The 24,600-nt window shown below is 44.8% G+C and overlaps 1 protein-coding gene across 4 annotated transcripts in view; it reads left to right on the forward strand.

The window, feature by feature from the left end:
* The first annotated feature begins 5,005 nt into the window (after positions 1-5,005).
* Positions 5,006-24,600, forward strand: part of REPS2 (RALBP1 associated Eps domain containing 2) — a 187,823-nt gene continuing 168,228 nt past the window's right edge. For 2 of the 4 annotated variants that reach the window (XM_029603295.1, XM_029603296.1), the window contains exon 1: positions 5,146-5,521. In XM_029603295.1, the coding sequence (XP_029459155.1) occupies positions 5,345-5,521 (177 nt within the window). In that variant the 5' untranslated portion in view covers positions 5,146-5,344. The other 2 variants (XM_029603297.1, XM_029603298.1) reach the window with 2 other exon arrangements.

Consider the following 24,600-nt stretch of genomic DNA (forward strand, 5'->3'; position numbering starts at 1 on the left):
CACCTGCTCATCAGCAGGCACAAATGTGTGCGAGTAGATAATACACACATATTTTGCGCGTAAATGTCATCCCTGGCCCAACTCTACCCCTGGCACATGAGTATGCCTGGAATCACTTCTGTGTATAGCTTTTATATGCACAAACCCTGTGGCCATTTTCTGAAGTCCATTTAGGTGTATAAAGCCTGCTTTGATTGCTCTTACCAATGGTGAAGGAGAAAGGTAGACCCTGGGTTTTCCCCTCCGAGCCTGGGAGCCCTTTGATCACTGGCCCTATGGATTGGTTCATTGCTCAGCTAGCTAGTCAAGGTAGTGACTTTGAGGGAAGAAGCCATTAGATCTTTCTGGGGAGACGGGAGGACCGTCAACTGATCTTGGGATGGATACTGCTGCGGCAGTCAAAAAAGCAAACAGAATGTTGGGAATTATTAGAAAGGGAATGAGAACATAAGAACATAAGAAATTGCCATGCTGGGTCAGACCAAGGGTCCATCAAGCCCAGCATCCTGTATCCAACAGAGGCCAAACCAGGCCACAAGAACCTGGCAATTATCCAAACACTAAGAAGATCCCATGTTACTGATGCAATTAATAGCAGTGACTATTCCCTAAGTAAACTTGATTAATAGCCGTTAATGGACTTCTCCTCCAAGAACTTATCCAAACCTTTCTTGAACCCAGCTACACTAATTGCACTAACCACATCCTCTGGCAACAAATTCCAGAGCTTTATTGTGCGTTGAGTGAAAAAGAATTTTCTCCGATTAGTCTTAAATGTGCTACTTGCTAACTTCATGGAATGCCCCCTAGTCCTTCTATTATTCGAAAGTGTAAATAACCGAGTCACATCTACTCGTTCAAGACCTCTCATGATCTTAAAGACCTCTATCATATCCCCCCTCAGCCATCTCTTCTCCAAGCTGAACAGCCCTAATCTCTTCAGCCTTTCCTCATAGGGGAGCTGTTCCATCCCCTTTATCATTTTGGTTGCCGTTCTCTGTACCTTTTCCATCGCAACTATATCTTTTTTGAGATGCAGCGACCAGAATTGTACACAGTACAATTGTATACAGTATTCAAGGTGTGGTCTCACCATGGAGCGATATAGAGGCATTATGACACTTTCCGTTTTATTAACCATTTCCTTCCTAATAATTCCTAACATTCTGTTTGCTTTTTTGACTGCTGCAGCACACTGAGCCAACTATTTTAAAGTATTATCCACTATGATGCCTAGATCCTTTTCCTGGGTGCTAGCTCCTAATATGTAACTACAGCAAGGGTTATTTTTCCCTAGATGCAACACCTTGCACTTGTCCACATTAAATTTCATCTGCCATTTGGAATGGCTAATAAAACGGAAAATGTCATAATGCCTCTGTATCGCTCCATGGTGAGACCGCACCTTGAATATTGTGTACAATTCTGGATGCCGCATCTCAAAAAAGATATAGTTGCGATAGAGAAGGTACAGAGAAGGACAACCAAAATGATAAAGGGGATGGAACAGCTCCCCTATGAAGAAAGGCTAAAGAGGTTAGGACTGTTCAGCTTGGAGAAGAGACGACTGAGGGGGGATATGATAGAGGTGTTTAAAATCATGAGAGGTCTAGAACGGGTAGATGTGAATCGGTTATTTACTCTTTTGGATAATAGAAGGACTAGGGGGCACTCCATGAAGTTAGCATGTGGCACATTTAAAACTAATCGGAGAAAGTTCTTTTTCACTCAACGCACAATTAAACTCTGGAATTTGTTGCCAGGGGATGTGGTTAGTGCAGTTAATGTAGCTGGGTTTTAAAAAGGATTGGATAAGTTCTTGGAGGAGAAGTCCATTACCTGCTATTAATTAAGTTGACTTAGAAAATAGCCACTGTTATTACTGGCAACAGTAACATGGGATAGACTTAGTTTTTGGGTACTTGCCAGTTCTTATGGCCTGGTTTGGCCACTGTTGGAAGCAGGATGCTGGGCTTGATGGACCCTTGGTCTGACCCAGTGTGGCATGTTCTTATGTTCTTATGAAAGGGTAGCTCTGTTGCAGCTGGCAGAAAAAGCTTCAACTGGGGCTGTGGCCTCACTCCCTCTGTCTCACTTCCTCGGCATGGCTGGAAAGAGTGAGACAGAGTCTGCAGTTTAATCTGTTCTGGATTGGAGCATCATTAGCTCTGTAGCAGGTCCTCAGTTTGAGGATGTGGGCCGGCGTCATGGAGCTGCTGTCAGAAGCAGAGGTCAAACAGAGATTACCGCAAGTTTGCCTTTGAAGCAGTATTTACAAGGGATGCTCTTTTCTTTTCCAAAATAGGACAGAGAAACCAATATTCTCCTAGGACAAGCAGGATGGTAGTCCTCCCAGATGGGTGACATGAGCAGATGAAGCCCAGCACAGAAATGTTTTATCAAAGTTTCTAGAAGCTTTGACTGGCACACTGAGAATGCCCAGCATGCCACTATCTGTGCGTCAATGCGAGGTCCCCCTTCAGTCTATCTTTTTCCGCAATGCAATTGCCTCGCGGTTTGTGGAGCTTTGCTTCATTCTCTTTTTTTCTGCTCATTTCGGGATTTTTTCCCTGTTCCATCAATTGGTCCCCCTTCGCGGTAGGTGCCTCTCCTCGGTGCGGGAGGTAAAAACATTTTTCCTCATTTTTCGCGGGCAATTCCCAGTCCCCCACTTCTTGGTAGCCTCCAGTCATTGACTGCATGCTGGGTGTTTTTCATGGTGTCGTCTGGCTTTCGTCAGTGTCCCCAGTGCCTGTGGACCATGTCCATCACAGATCCACATGAGGTTTGCATCCTCTGCCTGGGGGCCTCGCAGGACCTCCAAGGGTGTCAGCTGTGTGATCAGATGACCCTTAAGGGTCGTTGTCCTTGTCTCGGTAAAATGGAAAAACTTTTCGGTTCTATAAAGTCCTCTTCATCAACATTCACGTCGGAGTCCCCGACACCCGGGGGTCGACGGGAGCCGCTTACTATGCTCCCCCTCGCCACTTCCCCGGCGACATCAGCCAAACACCAAGGGAACAGTGATCAGTCCTCCATGATCTCACCAGTTTCCAGGACATTGGGATCTTCCGCTTTCTCAGTACCAGGGAAAGACTGGGCCGAGCGTTGTGAGAGATCTCGAAAGCATCGATGCACAGCTCCGGTTCCGAAGCGACCCCATGGTACAGAGGCTCCATCCTCCGATAAACCCAGGAATCCCAGGCATTCCCCACCATCATTGATTCTGGGCACCGTGCCGCCTCGGCGAATCAAGGAAGCACCGGTAATGCCTCGTCCCCCTCCCTCAATCTTGGCCTCACCGGACTTTCAGGAGGAGCTGGACCACAGGGTGCAGAATGCAGTGCTCCGAGCGCTGTGGAGCGTTGAGCCATCTCCGCCACCGGTTCCCATGCTGGTGCCGCAGCCTCTTCCATCTATTTTGGCACCCCTGCTCGAGCGTCTGGATGTCCTTCTCGGCATCCCCCCCAATGCAACTGGTGCCCAAAGGGCCCCTGGTGCCCCAGCGGCCACCAATGCCTCCATCAGGAGCGATCCGCATCATTGGGTCCTTTGAGGAGGAAGATGCTGCCAGTGCCACGGCCCCAAAGTCTCAGTTGCCCAAGCCTTTACCTGGGCCCTCTGTTTCCCCATTACCAGTGGGACCACCGATTTCCATGGTGCCCTTGGTGCCATCGAGGCTCTCAGAGCCCAGTGCCAGAGATTTCCTCAGGCATCGCCTGCACAGGTCCTGCGATGGCCTCAATGAGGAACAAGGCCCTTATGACCCATGGGGTGACAACTCTTCAGAGTCTTCATCCGAAATCTAGGACAACCCCCTTTCCGAGCCTTCCCCACCGGAGGAAAGGCATCGGTCTCCCCCGGAAGACCTCTGTTTTGCGGGGTTTGTTAGAGCCATGGCTGAAGCTATCCCCTTCCAGCTTCTCAATGAGGAGGATGCGTGACCTAAGATGTTAGAGGTACTCCGATTTTTCAATGCTCCTAAGGAGATAGTGGCTGTCCCCATTCATGACATCTTTAAGGAGCTTCTCCTTAGAATGTGGGAACACCCATTCTCCATCTCTCCAGTGAATAGGAAGGTGGATGCCACCTACCTAGTACAGCAAGCATTAGGGTTTGAGAGGCGGCATCTCCCTCACCAGTCTGTGGTTGTGGAGTCCGCTCTCAAAAAGGCTAAGAGCTCCCGCACCCATGCCTCTGCTCCTCTAGGGAGGGAACATAGAGAATTGGATGCTTTGGGTAGGAAGGTTTTTCAGGGCGCTATGCTCATCGCCTGTATTGCCTCCTACCAGTTGTACATGACCCAGTTCAACCGAAACCTGTGGAAACAGGTCCAGGAGCTGGCAGAACGCTCCCCCAGAAGCAATAGGAGTCGCTTTCTGCCATTGTCCAGTTGGGTCTGGAAGCTGGGAAACACAAGGTGAGGTCCTCCTACGATGTTTTTGAGACAGCAGCCAGGGTGGCCGCTGTGGGCATTGGTGTCTGTAGGATGGCCTGGCTATGAGCTTTCGAACTCCACCCAGAGGTGCAGGAGAAGCTGGCTGACCTTCCATGTACAGATGATAACAAAAAACACCCCAGGAAACGGCACCTCTTGGAAGTGGAGAAAGTATGGAAGACTGGGCGCACGTAAACATTATTCTTTGGAATGCCTAGAGTCAAAAGATTCTAAAGAAACAGGAAAAATTATGAGAGCACTGTAATTAATACTAAAGAGATGCAAACTGAACTAGGAAAGAGTTGTGTATTGATGAGAAACGAAGAACGTGAAATAACGCATTTGGTCAGGGGGTGGCGCAACTCTTTTAAGAGTGCCAGGCTAGTTTGACAAGTGGGATGCAAATGGCTGGAGTTGCAGGCTGCAGCAACTGGCAAGGTAAAATTAAGCCCCGCCCGATAGCCTTTGGGAGTGCAAGCAAAAAATATAAACATCAAACCAGGAAGATTCCATTAGAGTGAAAAGAAATTAAATAAATAAAAAAAACCCCACAATCCAGAAAGAAATGCTGAGGCTAAGCTGCCCTCAGCAAGTGAGGTGGGAGGAGGCTGCGTATAACTCTTAATGACAGCAAGGGAGGAGGCTCAACAAGGAACCATCCCCGGTGCGAGGGAGCAAAAAAGCAAGAGCGGCGCGTGGTAGGTAACCCGCCCCTTTGCAAGCAGGAGAGAGCGAGAGCTCCTGGGGCTCGCGCGGCGCTGCAGAGAGAGAGAGAGAGACACACGCGCATAGCCTGAGAGGAGGCTTCCCCGCCCCGGCAGCGCCTCCTCCTCCCTCATCCGCAGGCCGGCGGCTGCACGCCATGTCCGGCCGAGCCCGCTTGTGATTTCCCCCCCACCCCCCCTCATGGAGCGGGCGCGGGCCGGCGGGGACCTTCGCCTGTCCCTGAGCGACAGCGAGCGGGCGCGCTACTCGGAGCTCTTCTCGTTGTGCCGGGCGGCGGAGGGCTCGGCGGCCGCCAGGGGCAGCAGAGTGGGTGAGCTCTTCCGCGCCTCGCGCCTACCTGCCGACACCCTGCACCAGGTGAGTTGAGTCGTTCGGCGGCAGTGGAAAGGGTGGGCGAAATCTGCGCGTGCACGCTTCCGCCTATGAACGAAATGCGCCGGGCTTACATCGCACTGTTCGCTACTGAAGAAAGCTGAGCTGAAACGCACCTTGGCTTGTATGGCGGGGGTACTTTCTCCGTATTTAATCCTGCCTTTCAGAAAAAATAAAACCTCTTTAGCGACCCATTGAAAAGAATAGGCCCGTCTGCTGAGAGTTTTATTTATTGATTTATTATTTGATTTATATTCCGCTGCCTGTCGAAGAGCATTGCATTCAGGTACCTTTTCCAGTTCATGTTGTTTCCCATGTTGCTTTCGGTTAAAGCCTGCGCTTTGGTGTGGGATCAGTGCGTCCTGCTTTGTTTGTAAAGGGGAATTTACATTAAAACTTTGCTCTCTATCCGCATCCGTTTGGCTCTAGGAAGATCGTACATTAAAACCCAGCTCTCTAAGAGTTGCAGGTAAAGTGACACCTTTCCTGGCTGTAATAACTGGCCCAGCAACCAAGCGTGGCCAGCAAAGTCAACCCCCCCCCCCCCCAATAACCAGTAAAATCAAGTGATTCAGGCCAGTGCAGTGGAGGGCACGGCTAACCCAACTTTTTGCTGCACACAGTATCAGCAATTTGAGGGAAAGGGCAGGGAGGCAAAATTGTTTTTGTTTGGAAACTCTGCTCCCCAGTAACCAAAAAGATGTTCTGCTGTCTCTGCAATGTCTATTATAAACAAAAGTATTGAAATATTTTCCCCCTGGTTTTTACTTCATTCCTTATGAAAAAAAAAAAAAGCTAAAAACTAGTTCCAGGATAACTAACCTCCCTCCCAGCCTTTTTAAAACAAAGTATTCTGGGTGAAACAGGAGTTGAAAACCCAGGCCCTATACATCTGTTCTGTTGGCCTGGAGTCAGGTGGGTCATTTCTTTTTCTTCTAAAGGGGGAGTTAAGTTGACCATGGGCAAATCTGGAAGCCTGTGCCCAATATCCCCCCTGATACAGCTGTGAAATTAAAAAAAAAAACAACAAAAAAACTAGCACCTTAAGCGATATTTCAGGGAAGAACGAGGTTTTGGTGAAAAGGTGTGGTGCTTATCTCTCTGTCAAGTGTGGGAAATAGAAGGAATTCATTGACTTTGTACAGAATGGATTAGATCCATACAGAGGTCACAAAGAGAGAAATCAAGCCAAGAAACTGGCAGTGAGGCCAATCTACTATTGTGTGTTTATGTGCGCACTATCGTGTTTTTTGCATGCAGCTTTTCTACACATGCAGATGAAGCTGACAGAAAATTTGCACAATAAATTTTGTTGTGAGGATTTTCACAAAAAATAAAACACACATTTCATTGAGTTGCATCTTTTCTTTTTTTTTTTTGGTCAAAATTTTGGCCACAAATTGGAATTTTGCTCCATGCGCCAATAATTAACTGTTTTGCATTGCAGTGACTCATTGACTAATAGAATAATGTGCCGCAAGCGGAAAACTCTGCGCAAAATTTTACTCACACAGAAAAATTTGGCAGATGGTGCTTTGCTTGCTAAAACCCCAAAGAGTGCGTGTCGTCGTAAATAATTGTACACGATATTGGGTTTTAGCGTGTGAAGTTCCATTTGCAGAGTTTTAGGCACAATAGTACATCGGCCTCAAAGTGTGTTATGCTGTGGTTTGGAGGAAAACCACAAAACTTGTTTTGTATTTCTAGTGTTTGAGTAGCTATGCCTCCATGGTATGATGGATAGCGGAAGACCCCCCCAAGACTAATTGAGTAACGCCTCGTTTCATTGGTTTTGCAGCTGTTTCTGTTTGGAAGCACCTTTTCTGCCATCTCCCATGAAAGCTACCAAACAAATCCACTCTATATATTAAGAGATGGGCAAGTCAATTTGGATGAAATGTTCAGATCATCGGAGGGGAGGGAGTGGCCTAATCCAATGTTTAGAGTCATGGGCTGGCAACTAAGAGACTGTTTGTTTCTGTCCCATGTGCTCGCCGTGATCTTGGGCCAGTCACTTTTATCTCCCTCTACTCTAGTGCCAGCTTAGATTTTGAGGCAGGGATTATTGTGTCTGTATGTAATTTTGTTCTACAGCACCACCATATAAATGCTGGAATATGATCAGCCATTGGTGGTTTGCATCATATGTGAATATTAAGTTTGTGGCAATCACAAACACTTTGTGATTGCCACACTTAGAGAGATGAATTTTAGTATGTTTGTGGCATTGTACAATGAGAATGTGAGTCGGAAAGATTGTAGAAGAACCAGAATATGCCCAACCTTTAACCTCAACCACAGGTACAGCATTTGCATATGTAAGCAGAAGTGTGGAGATTGATGCTAGGTCAGAGCAGCCGAGTTCATAAAGCACGGTGTATTTCTGCTCTGAAAGTATGTGTATATGTTTCGTTTCACGTGTATATTTCCAATGCAGGAAAATGCATACTTTCTCTACCCTTTTTATAAAAATACATGCATATGTCTTGTGCAAATTAATTGTAACCCTGCATGAATAAACACCAAGAATTAAATGCAAAGGCAAATATTTTATAAAGCATGTGCATATACTATATGGAAAATACTTGCACACGGAATTATTGGTTCACCTAGTCCTTCTCCAGTTCACTTAGACCCTCTAGCACTTCATTTAGGCCTTCCACCCAAAAACTGCAGGCAACAGACAAGTCCAATTTCACTTGCATGATTGTTAGGTGTAAAAGTGTACAATTAAGTTTAATATATATGCATATATCTCTTACAAAATAGTATTTACCTACCCCCGGAATACCCCTAATTTGGTTCCCCTCCCCATAAAATGTGCACATGAAACTGAAAATTCTTTCTTACTCTTGACATTTTTAAAATAGCAAATCTGTGCATGTATGCTACTAAAGCATGTATATGCTATTTTTGTACATGAAACACCTTTTTGAAAATTCACTCCGTCAATTGAAATCAGTGAATGAATGGAGCAGCTTCTCAGGCAGGTGCCAGGAAGAGATAACTGTAGAAACTTCGCTAAAAGAGAGAACAGCAAGGAGCGTGGAAGAGAAGAAAGGCCAGTGGGGTTTGAAGGGAAATGGAGAAAGTTAGCCTCATGCAGTGGGCCTATAGTCAGCTTGAGCCAGTACCGACTTTGAATTGACTCTGTTTTCTGTTGGGTATTGTGCATAACACAACAATAAAGACAGCTGAAGAGAGTCAATGTGTATAATGCCATGTAATGTGCAGTACACATGCCATTGAGGCTGCCAGTGACTACATGCCCACAACGAGACTGGCCTGGTCCCAGAGAGTGACTAGAGATTTGGGCTTTTTTTTGTGTGTTTGTTTTTGTTTGGTTCTGTTGAGAATCCCAACTATAATTATGCAATGTTGCTTCTGAAATTGTGAGAGTCAATTGCTATTTGTGTTCTGCATTACAAAAAATGTATATGAATTGCTAATAATAGTGGTTAGAGCAGTGGGCTACAAACCAGGAGACCAGGGTTTGAGTCCCATTGTTGCTCCTTGTGACCTTGGGCAAGTCACTTTACTCTCCATTGCCTCAAGTACAAACTTACGGGCCGATACAGTAAAAATCGCGGGACAGCGGGCAAGCACCTACTCTCCTGTGTGCGCGCGATACAGTAAAGTAATTTAATTAAATTAGGGTCCACGGGGAAAAAGAGGCGCTAGGGACAGGAGTGGCGGCTGTCAGCGGGTTTGACAGCCAACGCTCAATTTTGCCTATGTCGGTTCTTGAGCCCGCTGACAGCCACGGGTTCGGAAACTGGACGCCGGCAAAATTGAGCGTCCAGTTTTCGAGCCGCGGGCCCTTTTTAAATTTATTTTTTTTACTTTTTTTTTTTTAACTTTTGGGGCCTCTGACTTAATATCGCCATGATATTAAGTCGGAGGCCCTAATTTTTTTTAAAGTAAAATGTGCAGCTTGGTTGCACATTTTACTTACTGTATCGTGTGGGAATACCTAATAGGACCATCAACATGCATTTGCATGTTGCGGGCGCTATTAGGTTCCGGGGGGTTGGATGCGCGTTTTCGACGCGCCTAGTGGTTAGTAGCCTGTTAGATTGTAAGCCCTCTGGGCTTAGGGAAATGCAATGAATGTAATCCGCTTTGAAGTGCTGAAAAAAGTGTGAAAAGCAGAATATAAATCTAAATAAATACAGGTAAAATAATCTTCTTGTGCTCATTTCAATACTCCATGACTTGGCCTCAGCAAGATTTTTCACCATGCAGTGGCCATCCTCGAGCAATGGGCAGACCAAAAGGTATTGCGTGGTCATCTTCCCGCCACAATCAAAAGTCTATTGTCGGGTGGAGTATCCCATATTGCTAGGAAGCAATTAAGGCTTTTCCAGGTGCTGCATGCCTCTTAAATAATTTTATATGCTGCATTTCAACCAGGAGCACTTTTTTTTTTTTTTCTCCATCACCCTAAGGTCGTCGTGCAAAATATTCCACTTCGTCCAAATCCTGGAAAATGTTTGCCATCAAGTTTTGAAGTGGAGTTGCTCCTGAAAACAACTTTTCGCTGGTGCATATTCTCGAGCAGAAATGCCTGGATCAGCTTGAGGAGGAGAAGGGGGGCTAGAACTCCTCCACTGTTGCCTTGGTAACGGCCAGGCCTGTAACTGCAGAGCAGAGCCGGAGTGGGTTTCCTTCTCTCTGCAGATAACGTGAATTATCAGGGGCAGGCACGTTTTGTTTTTGGGGGTTTTTTTTCCCAGCATCAACATTGTAGCACTCCTTTTAGGAGCAGAATGAAAGCTGCTATGATGTTGGAGGTAGACGGCAGAAAAGCATATTGGAATGGTGAATAAAGAGATTATAGTAGAAAATATGCTGTACGAAGAAGTTTAAAAAAATTACCCCACTTGGAGTGGTGGTTTATATTTGGGGATAATCTGAAATACTGACAGTAGCTTCTAATGTGATAAGATTGTTGGTGCTTTTGCTAACCTGTTAGTAAAATTGTAAAGTGTGCATTAGCAATTTTAGGGGGTTATTTTCCAACTCGCGTTATGGAATTTTCGCATGCGAAAATTCCATAACACATGTGAAAAGCACCATAATGCATGGTGCCACTCTAATTTTTAAAAGGGGAGGAGTCGCGGCGGGATTTTTGTAAAATTGGGCTGGCTTCGCAAAGTGCGAAGCTATATCGTACAGTTTTAACTCCGAAAATAACTACACCTTTTTCATTGGCATTAAGCTGTGCGATATGCCCATAATGCAAATTGTGATTTTTTTCGCAAATTTTGTGTTGGGCATTTTTAGCCTGGGGAAGATTGGGGGGGAGGGACCTGAGATGGGGGAGGGGAGGAGAGAGCCTCTGGGGGTGGCACCAAAGTAAGAAGCTATTTATGCTACTATAGGAGGCGCACCTAGTAACTCGAGGTGAGGTGTAGGTAGTAGTGTAGGGGTTAGGGGCCATTTTGACATGCAGAGTGAGACGTACGAACAGAGCAGTACACTCTTGTGAAGATTTGATGACCTTCGGAGTGAGGAAACTCAGACAACGAGGAGATTTGTACAATGTTCTCTCAACCGTCCATGCTGTTGATGAGCCTATTAGTTAGTCACCCGCAATACAGAAAGTAAAATGTGTGGCCAAGCCCAAGCTGCACATTTTACTCTCAGAAAGTAACACCTACCAAAGGCAGTCATTAATTTGAGACGGCACCAGGCAAGTGTACAGAAAAGTAGAAAAAAATTGCTTTTCTGTTCACCCTCTGACTTACTATCATAGCGATATTAAGTCTGAGGCCCCCCCCCCCAAAAAAAAATCTGCCTGTGGGTTGGAAAACGGACACTCAACTTTGCTGGCGTCCATTGTCAAACCCGCTGACAGCTGCTGCTTCCGCCAATAAGGAGGCGCTAGCGACCCTAGCACCTCCTTATTAGCGCGGGCCCTAATTTAAATAAAGAATCGCGTGTCGGGAGAGCGGGCGCTCGCCTCGGAGCGCTGGCTCTCCCGCGGGCTTTATTGAATGGGCCTGATTGAAAGTTAATATATTTTTAAAAACTTACAGTGCAGGGGGATTGGTACAGGGGTTTAGAGTCCTTGACCTCTAGGTTATTGGTTCAAGTTGGTGGCTTCATTCGTTATCCTCATCATTTTGTGTCCATCATATCATATGATCACTGTTGACCATTTATGGGCACCTTCCCTCGCACACTCCATAACGACACCCACATCATCTGAGAGTCATTGCTATCTGCAGCATTTCATGGCCTATATGGAAGGAGTTTAGTTTCTAGTGAACAGGTTGCTACACCACTAACCGCCACATCCCACCATCATTGCTTTTTTTTCATTTGCTGCATATACCACTTATTGCATCAAGCAATAGGCTCCAAGCAGAGAATTGGTAATCTACGCCCTGGTCCCTCTGCTGAGCCACAGGCAATCTGGTTATAGAGCAGGCTTGAAACACATTGGCAGGGCAGTGTGGGCGAAGCTTGCACTTTTCTTGAATTCAGATACTGTTTTTTGCCTCCACTGTCCCTGTAAAAAAAATATTTCCTTAGATTAGATTACTCCTGAGGCTACCCTCATTCCGTGACCCTGCCAGAACTCATTCTAGAGCTTCCTTTCCATTGAAACCTTTCAGATATTTTAATGTCTCTTATCCTATCTCTCCTTTCCTCTAGTGTTACATGTTTAGATATTTGTCTATTCCCATAATCTTTAGAATGAATATCGCTGATCATTTTAGTAGGCACCCTCTGGACCGATTTTATATTGTTTTGAAGGTGCGGTCTCCAGAATTGTACACCATATTCCAAGTGAGGTCTCACAAGGGACCTATACAGGGGCAATATCACATCCCGTTTTTTTGGCTGACCATTCCTCTCCCTGTACATCCAAGCATCTTTCTGGCTTTTGCCATCGCTTTATCCACCTTTAAGGTCCTCCTACAATGGCTCCCAGATCCCACACTTCTTTCATGTTTAGAAGAATTTCACCTCCAATACTGTGATTACTTTCCACTGCTTTTGTTCCTGCTTCCTACAAAAATTCTGTGATCACACCACGCCTCAAAAAACCCTCACTGGAACTTTTCTACCCTGCCAACTATCATCCCATCTCCCTCCTCCCTTTTGCTTCCAGACAACTTGAAGATGCTGTTCACCATTGTTGTCTTGATTTTCTTTCCTTTCAAGCCATTCTTGAGCCACTCCAGTCTGGTTTTTGCCCTCTATTCCACAAAAACAGCCCTTGCCAAAGTCTGTAATGACCTGTTCGTCTAAAATCAAAGGCCTTGACTCAATCCTTATTCTCTTAACCTGTCTGCTGCTTTTGGCACTGTTAATCACCACCTACTCTTTGATATTATCATCAGTTGGATTTCGGGATGTTGTCCTGTTTTGATTCTCTTCTTACCTCTCCCATCACACTTTTAGTGTTTTCTCTAGCGGGTTGTCCTCTGCTGCCGTCCCACTATCAACTGGTGTGCCTGGGGTTCTGTTCTGAACCCTTTTCTATCTCTACGTATATTAATTCCCTTGGTGCTCTGATTTCCTCTCATCTCTTTCTTTCAATAACATCTTTACCTTGATTCCCAGAAGTTTCAGTAGGTGTTGGTAGTTAGTGACATCCAGACTTCTCCTTCCCAGGAATACGAGCACTACTTCCACAGTGTCCCTAACTTCAGTCCTCCCAAGGTTCAGGAGTCATCTCTGAGAATTGATGTCAGATTTCTAGCTCAGGTTTAACTTGCACCCCGCATGCACCAGGATTCAAGCCCCTTCCACCTCCTAGCAGATGGAGTTAGCACTGAGCACTAATCTCTAGTTTCAGAGCTGGCCTAGGTGCTGGTCTGCATAGTAGCAAGATGTGCACGGGGACAAGTCTGGCAAAAGCAGGTCTGGTCTGAATGTGCACAGGCAAGTCTGGTAGAGCAGAGTTATACTGTGTACCCCTGTGGTTTAGCACACAGGCAGTGTCCAGGGTTCCTTAGAGTGGGGCTAAATAGCCTTCACCCAGTAATCCCTTTTCAAGGTCCTGGGGCCTGATGTGGTTACTGGCTTTAGTATCGGACTGTCTTCTTCCATCCCGTAAGCCTTTCCTAGCCTAGTGGCAAGAGTATATGGCCCATCCCTCTGAGTAAGCCCCTGATGCCAGCTCTGTAACTGACTGAACCTGACCCTGCTGCCGCTGAGCCTCTCAGCTCTACTTTTAAAATAGGTTTGTATGACACATTTTAAAATCTGTTCACCTTTGTAGATGTTAACTCAGCAGCTGTGTTAACTGTAAAATTAAAGTAATATGTTTTAACTAGGTTGATCAAAATGGAAGAATTATTACAAAATGTTTTACAAAGGGACAGTTTGAAGAGTTAATTGTCAGATGAGGAAATGAAAGGGGGGGGACGACCCCTACAAGCACTACAGGAAGAAACAGATGAATAGAGCCAGATAAGTGGTAATGCATACTTAACTATCCTTGAACCCAGTTGACACAGAAGTTAGAATGTTATTTTTAGATACCAGGCAGCTCAGCACTAATGATATGAAATCTGCAAGATCAAGATAAGCCATCAAATATGCTAAATAGTTATACTAGGGGGCTGATTCAGACCTTTACAGCCTGTTTCTATGCCCCTCCTCATAGCAACATGACGGTAGAAAAAGACCAGACAGCCCATCAGGTCTGCCCATCCGCACAGCTGTTCACGGAGGCTCTTTGTGTACTAAAGGCAAATTGTCATGCGATTCTTCTCCATGTGCATCGTTCTAGTAACCATAACTTGGATATTTCCTATGTTTTCCTAAAACTAGGTAGCAGCCTGCAAAGAATCCATCTTTTTCCCTCTACACACAGATTGAAAAGGCATGAAAGTAAAACTTGGTGCTTTTCTGAGCTGTATGTAGTAAGTCCTCATAACAAAAATAAGGAATATATTTTATGGTTGAGGACAGTACTCTTTGTTAATCGCAATGCTTTGGTGGCCATTGAGCCATAAGGATGTTAGTCTGTCCTTGCCACACCTAAAGTGTAATGAGAATTTACTTTGGCCAAGTGAAAAAGTGCACCTTCACCCTGAACACAAGATAATACACCACGAGCTGGGACGTTTTGTTAAATGAAGGGGGCTTTCATTTTGACCCAGCAGTTGCCTCCTGCTCCTTTAGGCTTCCGGCTCAAGCAGAATCTGTGCCATAAGCCTCCATTCAAAAACTGAACTGGAAACACCCAGAAACCAGACTCTGCATGCCGTGCAACACAAGAAAAAGAGAAACAAATACATTTCCGCCTGCATTGTGCAAAATAAAAGATATCAAGAGCTGTCCATTCCCAAAGCTGACACTGTCCATTCACTAAACTGAATATAAAATGCTTTTTTCTATCCTTGCTGTCTGGACTTCTATTTGGTTCTCATCTCTTTATGCTGCTTTCCTCTTCTTGGTCTCCTAACTCCTTTTACAATGAAGAGGGTCTCCTCTTCATTTTCTGTTTCAGCTCTCTCCTCTCCTACATCTGTCTGATAGTGACCTTTCCCCTTTTCCTTCCTTCTCTTTATCTCTGTCCACTCATCTAGCTCTCATCCCCCTCTTCTCTCCCTTCAGTTCTCTGTGCCAATCCTCCAGCTCTCCCCTTTATTGCGTTCTCCATCTTCCCCTCATTGAGTTGCTCCTTTACCTCCAGCTATCTGGCCCCCTTGTCCTTCCTCCCCACAGCTTCATCCTTTCTTGTTCTCTTGAAAATCCCCTTCCCCCCCTCTCTCCTCTTCCACGGTAATTTTCCAACCAATCATACTTCCCACCCTTCCCTAGGGCCGGTTTATGAGCATTAGGCACCCTAGGCAAACCTTGCAGACTTGCACCCACTCCACATACAATTAAAATAGATGTTGGTTGTTCAGCAGAGCCTACGACGAGAGTGACCGTATTAAATAGCAATTTAAGAAAAATTTTAAGGAATTTTAGTTTTTTCTTAATGTTTCTTAGAGCATATTTTGATTATAATGCCCTATTTTATATTGGATTAATGCTATGTTTTATTACTTTTATCAGTCATGTATCTATTCATGTGCTCATGTAAACCGCTATGTTGGTACCTTCCAAACGACGGTATATAAAATTTTATACATAAAATGTTACATGAAAAAGGATGTTCTGAGGTAAAAATATCAGTTACAGCATGTATATTATACTTATTAGCACTGCTGTAGTGCCAACCAGAACACCCTGCAAAAAAAGTAAAACAAAAAAAAAAAAGACATTTGGAACTCTATCGTATGAGACCTATGGTAACGTGTGTTGTGTGTGCTTGGCCCTGGGAATGCCATGAGTAAACTGAATTAAAATTACAAAATAATAAACCTCCCATACCAAAGTAGCACCTAATGCCAGCACAAACAGTAACAACCCGACCTATGAAAAGACAACACTGCAAATATTACACCAGGCCCTAACACACCAATACACATCCTATTAGGAAAACAGAACAAGCCAGGCTGCTATAGAATCCTACACAGAAACTACATACTAGCAGAATACCTCACCTCATTCACACATGCAGAACATATAAGAACATAAGAAAATGCCATACTGGGTCAGACCAAGGGTCCATCAAGCCCAGCATCCCGTTTCCAACAGAGGCCAATCCAGGCCTCTGTTGGAAACAGTCCTTTACAAAATAAAGAGACCATAAAGTATAAATAGAAAAACTAAACTGGAAACCACAACAAGCCAGATTTTGTATGCATTGCAACAATGGAAAAACAGAAATATCACCAGTCCTCAAAGCATAAAACCCCCCCAACATAAAACATCAATCATAATAGTACAACCATACTAAAAACGAATAGTTCAAGATAGCATTATATAAAACTTTTCCAAATGGCATTAAAATATTTGAAAGCAGCAGACACACTAAACTCCCAATAATTTAAAACTAAAGGATTTTAAAAAATCCCCCACTTTCCATACCTGGAAACGTTTGATTTCCAGATGCTCTGAAATTGTCATGGATTAGCAGGGAGAGGGAAGGGGGTTGTTGCATACAAACTTTCTCCCTTCGCTCTCTAACAGACACACGCTCGTTTACACTCTCACATGCTCAATCATATACATAGATGCTAGTTTACTCTTACATGCTCAAACACACACCCGCTTGTTCACTCTCACATGCTTAATTATACGCACTCATTCGCTCTCTGTCTCTCATGCACAGTCGCGCGCGCACACACTCAGGCTCATTCACACTTTCTCTCTCTCACGTGCTCACACCCACACGTGCATGCATTTTTGTTCCTCTCTTCACGCGTGCTTAGTCAAACACACACATACGTGCTTGTTCATGTTCTCTCTATGGCCTGCGCTTTCCCTGACTGCTCGTGGGGGGGGGGGGTTCATGGAACCAGGACACTTTAGAGACCTGCCCGTTTCTATGGAGACGGTAACCTGCACCTCTCCATGTACAGCCAGAGCCCACTGCCGCCTCCCCCTCCCATCACCGCTCGCGGAGTTACACGGAGCCCATGATGCGCTCTCACCGTCACTTTGCAACAGTTTGCTTTTCCTCAGCTTGCGCCTGGGACAGGCTGAAAGTCCGGGAGCCCGGCCAGCGCTTCTCCTGACTGCCGGAGGAGGGTTTGTGGGAGGCCAGTGTTTTTTTTTTCTTCTTTAGGCATTTGCTATTTCTAAATGCTGGACGGTGGAGGAGGCCAGTCATCGGATTGCCTTATTCTAAACGGTCATCTCGAGTTGCTTCTGATTTTTAAAAGAGAAATGAAAGGTCCTGTTATTTCAGCATTACGTATTGTTAACCAGTAAGCATATTTGGATGGTGACGCTCTCCAGAAGAGATTAAAGAAACACAGTTTTCAAACTATACCTGCATCACTGTAAATTCCTCGGGTACCTGTTGCAGGTGGGGGGGGGAAAAAAAAATTTTTGCACCAAATTTTAAAGGAAAAGTATGCGTGTAATTTTTTTTTTCCTCTGTAGCTCGCCTAAGAAAAAGTGCTTGCAGACGTCTGCACCTGCTATTTTGTGCACGCACATCTGGAAAATTCAAAAGCTGTGTGTAGTTCCAAGCCCCCTCCCTCCCCCCCCCCCCCCCCCCCCGTTTGTGGGTAAAAGTGGGCATGCTGTGGCACTACACATGTAGTCTTAACCGTATATAAGGTGGGCAGTGTTTTTTTTTTCCAAAACCCATACTGGGGGGGGGAGGGGTAAAGCATTTATCTACAGAAATGTCTTTGAAAATGACCCCTCCTGCGGATGGTGGTCCATGTCGCTCAGCTCTTATCAAGAGCCTGTAGACATTTTATACTTTCACAGGTCTCCATTTAGCCTCTGGCCAGCTAAAAAAGTTAGCCGGATAAACTTATCTGCCTGACTCCGCTGAGAAATTCAGCATTACAGCCATATGCTGCTCAGCGGACCCGGCTATCTTAAAGTTGGCCTGCTAACTCTGGCTGCCCTAAAGTTATCCAGCTACCTTAGGGCCTCATTTTCTGAAGTATCGCAGGCCTGCGATACTTTAGAAAAATGCGGTAATGAGGGGGGGGGGGGGGGGGCGGTCCTGTGCTAGCTGGCAGCGATTGCACCTCTGTGGTGCGATCGCTGCCAGCATCACGCCCAATAACTACACCATAGAAGGTGTAGTTATGGGCGCGAAATAGGCAGCGAAAAGGCCCTTACCTTTTCGCTGTCCTCGCGGAGTCGGCCCCCGGTGACTCCCCCGACTCCTCCTCTTCCGGGGCAGACTCCGCCCCGATGTAGGTAGCGCAGGCATGCGATAGCCTTAGAAAATAAGGCCCTTAGCTGGATAATGCTGAAAATTGGGGGTTATTTGGCTAAGTCAGCTGGATAATGGCGCTCTGCCCCCAGACCACCTCTGACACAGCCGGAGAAGTTTTTAGCTGGGGAGGAGTCGGGCCGGCGGGATTTTTAAAGCCTGGCATTTGCCCGGGTAAGTGCCAAGCTTAGCCGGGCAAAGGCGCCTGCATGTGGACCTCCTAATTTTTCGACAGTCTGTACAGCATTTGGAAGATTTCTCTGCTGTGCGGGTTTTGGAGATGCAGATGAACTGAATTGCCAACAAGTAAAACACTGAAGGATGACGATTCTGTGCCTCTCGCAGGAGGGGAAAAAAAAAAAAGATTTATAATTCTCTTTTCGGTAAGAGATAAATTAAACCAATGTGTGTGCCACCTCCCTTTCCCTCCTGGGAACCATGAGACCTAATTTGTGTATAGTTTTGGTTCAGCAGTTCTAGAGACAGACAGTGACACTTTTTTTTTTTGGCTTCCCCTAGTAGAAAGGAAACTCCCACTTAAGGAAGAGATGCCTAGCTGCAGCGCACAGATAACCAGTTTGTTTTGGAGCAGCTGTCATGTGGTGCATCCTCTGGGACCTTCCATGCAAATGTTTCTTTTCAGATTTATATGTATGTGTGTGTATAGATAAACATAGATATACATGAAGGATAGCAATAACTTTTTTTTTTTTTTTTTTAATATAGCCATTTTAATGTCTTCACAAATTCAAAAACCCTGGCCCAAGAGCTGTCACTGTGTTTAATTCATTATTGTAAAATCTTGGCATGTGTACGCTGGAATAACACTAATGAAAATTAATTATATTGCTGTCTGCTACTGGAGCTAAAACCTACAAGGTTTAATCCCAGCACCCTATTTTGGACCTGTGACTCCCTTTTATAACATCTCCAGGTCCTGATTACCTGTCCACCCCCTCCTCTTCCGCCTACCCAGCAGACACAAGGAAGACACCTTGGTCATTGTAAGTTAAGGGCACAGCTTTATTAATAAATGAATACTGAGTTTTGCAGCCGCAGCCAGTTTGCTTCTGCATAACGGATTACCTGTCCTGAAAGCCATAGAGGTTGTCTTGGATTTGGACCCTCTCCTGGCTGGGCCTGCTGCATTACCAAACTGGACTGGCCTCTCGGGCTCTCTGCTGAAGAGTTGTTACTGATAGGAGGGTGTTGCTGGCACCCCCCCCCCCCCCCCCCCCACACACACACACAGGCAGCTTTTTGCAACAATAACCTAGCTGGTGAGAGCATATTCTCTCTTGCCCTGGTGCTGTTGACCTTGTTAGGACACAGATGGTAAGGCCTCTGGATTTCCCCCCACCCCTCCCTAAAATCTGCCCCTTGACTAGGATACTCTGCCCCTAGAAGTGACACAGGCCATAGAGAGAAGTACAATTAGTCTAACAAACTTTCACTATACTAAAACTACCAAACACTATTGACCTTCGGGCAGCTCAAGACTGAATACTTTGCATGGCGGCGGACCGGCTTAGGTTAGGGAAGTGTTCTGGAGATCTTTTAAACAAATGGGGGTGGGGGTGGGGTGGAGAATTGCTCTGCATGGCCCCTGGTACTAAAGTGGCTGCAGGCTGAGTGGAGATCTTTAATGCTGGTAAGAATCTTTAAGGCAGTTCCTGTTTATTGAGGCATTCACTACTTCACAGGCCTGCTCGAATAATTGGTGTTAGATGGTTTTACTCTTTGGCAATACACATTGTATTTTATTACATGTTTGTTTTATGTATGTTTGGAACTGTTATCATTTTAAGGTATGAGTAATAATCCACCCCCCCTTTTTTTTTTTTTTTTTTTTTAATTTACAAGTTTAGACCATTTCCCAGTTCTTGATCTCCTTGGCCATTTTGCAAGCACTGGTGGGATTTTCAGGCCTGATCTGAGGAGGAGGAGGATGCGACAACAGTGGAGTCAGGCTTACAGGAGTGCTGGGAGCCCACCACCATGCTGGAGCCACATTTTTGGCTCTGAACCTTCAACGAAAGGTTGTTCATCCTTCTTGGAGCAGGAGATATTTATGGAACAGAGAAAGAGAAATCACTCTTTCTATGCACATAGCACTTTTTTTTAAAATTTTATTTCAAAGCAAAATATCCTTTGCTTTGACTCCCACCTGCAGTGAAACATGTTGGGACAGCAATCATCTTCAACAGAGAAGAGATTTCTGTACAGCAAAATGTTGATGCCACTAATTTCATGGCATGTAAATCAAAGTTATAGGAAATTCAGCCTAATTCAACTCCTTTTTATGACAGTTATAGGAAAGATATACACCTGTAGCTCTTGTCAGACTCACACAAAAAGTACAAAGACTAGGGGATATGCAGTGAAAGATCATTTAAGACACACAAGAGAAAATTTATGTATTGTTTTTTACTCCGTGCACAATTAAACTCTGGAATTCATTGCCGGAGGATGTGGGGAAAGCTGTTAGTGTAGCTGGATTTAAAAAAAGGTTTAGAAAAGTTCCTGGAAGAAAAGTCCATAAACCATTATTAAGGTGGACTTAGGGAAATCCACTGCTTATTCCTGAGATAAGCAGCATGAAATCTATTGATTTTTTGGGGGGTTCTGCCAGGTACTTGTGACCTAGATTGGTCACTGTTGGAAACAGGATGCTGAGATTGAACCTTCAGGCTGACCCAGCATGACAACTTCTTATGTTCTTTTACTTAACCCTTTGTTGTAAGGCACTTCTGTAAGACTCAGAGCAAGTTTGTCTGCTGCGCAGAGGCCGGAAGATCTCATTTCTAATGGGCTTTCTCCTATGTTGTTTGTTTATTTTTATATATTTAAAAATTTTGGAAGGTTGAAAGAAGATCAAAAAAACTTTGAAGGGTAGTCACAAACCCTAAATACAATCCATATAAATAAAAAAAAGTATAGCAACAATGATAAACCCATGTTTTTTGTTTTTTTTACAAATTCCTGCAGCACTATCCAGTGTAAATGAAAGTACTTTAACCAAAGAAGTCTCGGACAATTGGAGTGTTTATGTGAGGCAGAGCCAGAGGTGGTGAAGTGTAGGGGGTGTGGAGAGTAAGGGGGAAGAGAGCCATAGGTGTAAAAATGGTACAGGAGGTGCTAGAGAGCCAGAGGTAGTGACTGGGGTTCAGAGAGAGAGGGGAGACAGACAGAACCTAAGAGGGTATGGGGGGAGGGCAGAGTATGTAAGGGGAAGACTAAGGATGATGGAAGGTGCATGGGAAAGGATAATTGAGCAGGGGGTGATGAAGTTAGAGCAGGGATGATTGGGTGAGTTAGACTGGAGGGGACGGGAAGATATGAGAAATTAGAGAAATTTAAATAGTTGAGGTGGGTGAGAGTTGGTATAGGGATGATGGGGTGTGGTGAGATAGCCAGAAGGGGATGACAGCCAAGGTAAATTATTTTAAAAATGGCCCCTTACAAGGATCTCTGTTACACTAGTGCCTGTATTTTTTATAGGATTGTTCTTGGAAGGGGGGGACTAATCATGATTGAATTTAATTATCCTAGTCTTGGGGGGGGGGAGTGGGGGTGGAGAGGGGGTCCTATAGGTCTGAGCTCCAAGTCTTAAGTACCTAGCAATGTCTCTAATTGCCAGTTAACTAAGTAAAGGTGTTGACAAAAAAATGTTGCATGCTGTTTTACAGGATTTGTACAGCTTTTTTTTTTTTCAAGGTAAAAGTTTATTCCAGGTTTCTAACAAAGAAAGTGATAGAGAGAAGCAAGACAGCTTTTATGCAGATATTCAGCTGGGGCTGGAAGCATTCCTTCACAAGAGCTGTAGGTTCAGTGCATAAGGAGGGTAGTTGTATGTAGAGCAGGGCTTCCCAAACCTGTCCTGGGGACCCCGGGGTTTCTCAGGAAGGTTTGGGAAGCCCTGATGTAGAGGTTAACACACCTGGGACCAACAGGCTGTTTGAGGCCTGCGATTCCAGGATGCTTTTGCAGTGTGTAGGCACAGTTTGCAAGCTCTGGAGCACTTCATAATGCTCCGTACTCAGAGACCCAAATGCGCAGGGGGAAAGAAAACACTAAGAATACAAAAATGATACTTCTGCCTGCAGCATTGAAATTTACGCATACTAACAGTGCCTAAATTACTTTCTGTAGATGAAACAGAACCATCATATTAAAGAAACTTGCAACTTCAGTGTTATAATCATCGGTCCGTTCATGTTCAAACAGCAATGCCACAGCTTCAATAAATAATCATTTTTATGTTTTTTAAATATGCAGATAAAAGCGAACTTGTGTATTGAACCCAATCGGGTAGTGTTGTCCCGTTTTCACAACCATGAATCAAAACAAAATCTTGATGATGCCAGCTTAGCACAAAAATATCTTGGTCCATCCCACTTCATAATGTTTGCCCTAATTTTTCCATAATGTTAATATAACTGGGGTTGGCATTCCTCAACAGCCACGTGCCTGAGGGCGGCGTGCAAAGCACTCTCTCTTCTGGTATGCAGTGATCCTTCAGGGCTGGTACAGCAGGGAAAACCTGGTCCACCACCCTTCCTGCCCCTCCTCCAGCTCCTTCCAACCCCCCCCCCCCCTCCACTGCTGCTGCTGGTTGCTTAAAGAAACCTGCTGACTCCTCCTAGGTTGCCTCATCACTAAATGGGGCGACTTCCAAGGACATCTCTGTGGTAAAATGGTGTTTCTATGCTCAGAAATGGGCTTTTACAGAATTGCCCCACCTGATTTATGCAGGTAAAATACCAATGTAATGCTTTGTGTATAACTTTACCTAGCGAGTACAGAGGGGGCTGAAGGTAGGCTGGGGGTTTTGATTTACATACATGCTATTGTAAAATTCAATAGCATGTCAGTTTTTTCAGGAAAACGTAGTGGACACCAAACTAGGTGTAACTCATGTGTGCAGTTTTGCTGCGATAATATTCAAAGCAGTCTTGCTCACCTGAGTCCACTTATGCGTATTTGGAGCACCAGTTACCCAAAATGCTTGAAAACTACCCGCTCTCCAATCTGCATGGGTTCCTCTACAATTCAGCAGCAAATGGTTGGGCTGGGAGAGGAAAGGATAAATACAGAGGTAAGCGGGTAGGAGAGGCAGAGATGATGCCAGAGGTTGGAGGGAGAGGCAAAGCTACTTTGGATTGGGTCCTGCCCTCTAAATCGGGGTCATCCAGATTGGGAAAAATGGGCTTGTGACTCACAACACGCCTTTTTCCTCAAATCCTTCCCTGCGAATGTTGACACCCTAATTAAAATAATTTAAGCCTCCTACCATGCCAACTCATATAGTTTCCTAAAATCATTTACCTAATGTCACCCATGTTGTTTTTTTATTGGTTTGGTTTACTTTTTTAATAATTTTATATAGGCAGTCTAACACCAGACTCCAGATGCAGCACAATTTTTTGTTCTTTATTTTAACTTTTTTTATTGAGAAGATTTTGACAACCATCATGAAACCATGACAGCAAGTGACTCTCTCTCTTATTCTCAAGTTCGCTTCGTGCTCCCCGAGAAGCCAGAAACCCCCTCTGGCAGGCCCAGCGGACCCGCCTCGGCACCCCTCTTGCATCAACTTCTGATGACAAGTGCCTTCACGAGATGTCATTCCCACTGAAATAATACAGCCACCGCGAGCCACTCAAATCTCAGGCTTTAGAGGCTCAGTCTCTTGATGGGATATGATTCTATTCTTGACATTTTTTTGTTCAGAAATTGCGTGCATAGGATTCACTTAAGACAGGGCCTGTGCTTCCGTTAGGCAAACTAAGTGATTGCCTAGAGTGTCAAGACTTTGGGATGGTGTATTCTGCTAGTATGAGATCCAGAGGGGTGCTGGATACTGCCAAAGAAGGGAGCACTATATGCTGGATCCACTGCCATCGATAGGACATTTTAACATACAAGCTCTTGTAATGTTAAAGAATCACAAATGCCAAGAACAATTTGAACCAAGAAACATTTAAGCACATGCGATCAGAAACCAGACACATTTTAAATTGGGGAAATTGAAGGGAAAAAAAAAGTTTCCACATTTATCTTCGTAAGTAGCCCCTAATAAAAAAAAAACAAAACAAAAACAAAAAAACCTCGAGAATTCACAAGCAAAATAATGAGCTAAATAACTAGTAGAAGAAAAAATCTAAGAAAAGGCAAACTTGCCCACAGCACTATCAGACATCAGAGAATGCTTAAATTGCAAGAAGACACACACACCCCTCCCTCCTGCCTTGGAAGAGCTCAAGAAAGTTCCTTAGGTTTGTTTTCTGTGAGCCAGGAC

The sequence above is a fragment of the Rhinatrema bivittatum genome, chromosome 5 (assembly GCF_901001135.1).
Source record: "Rhinatrema bivittatum chromosome 5, aRhiBiv1.1, whole genome shotgun sequence".
Lineage (NCBI taxonomy): Eukaryota > Metazoa > Chordata > Amphibia > Gymnophiona > Rhinatrematidae > Rhinatrema > Rhinatrema bivittatum.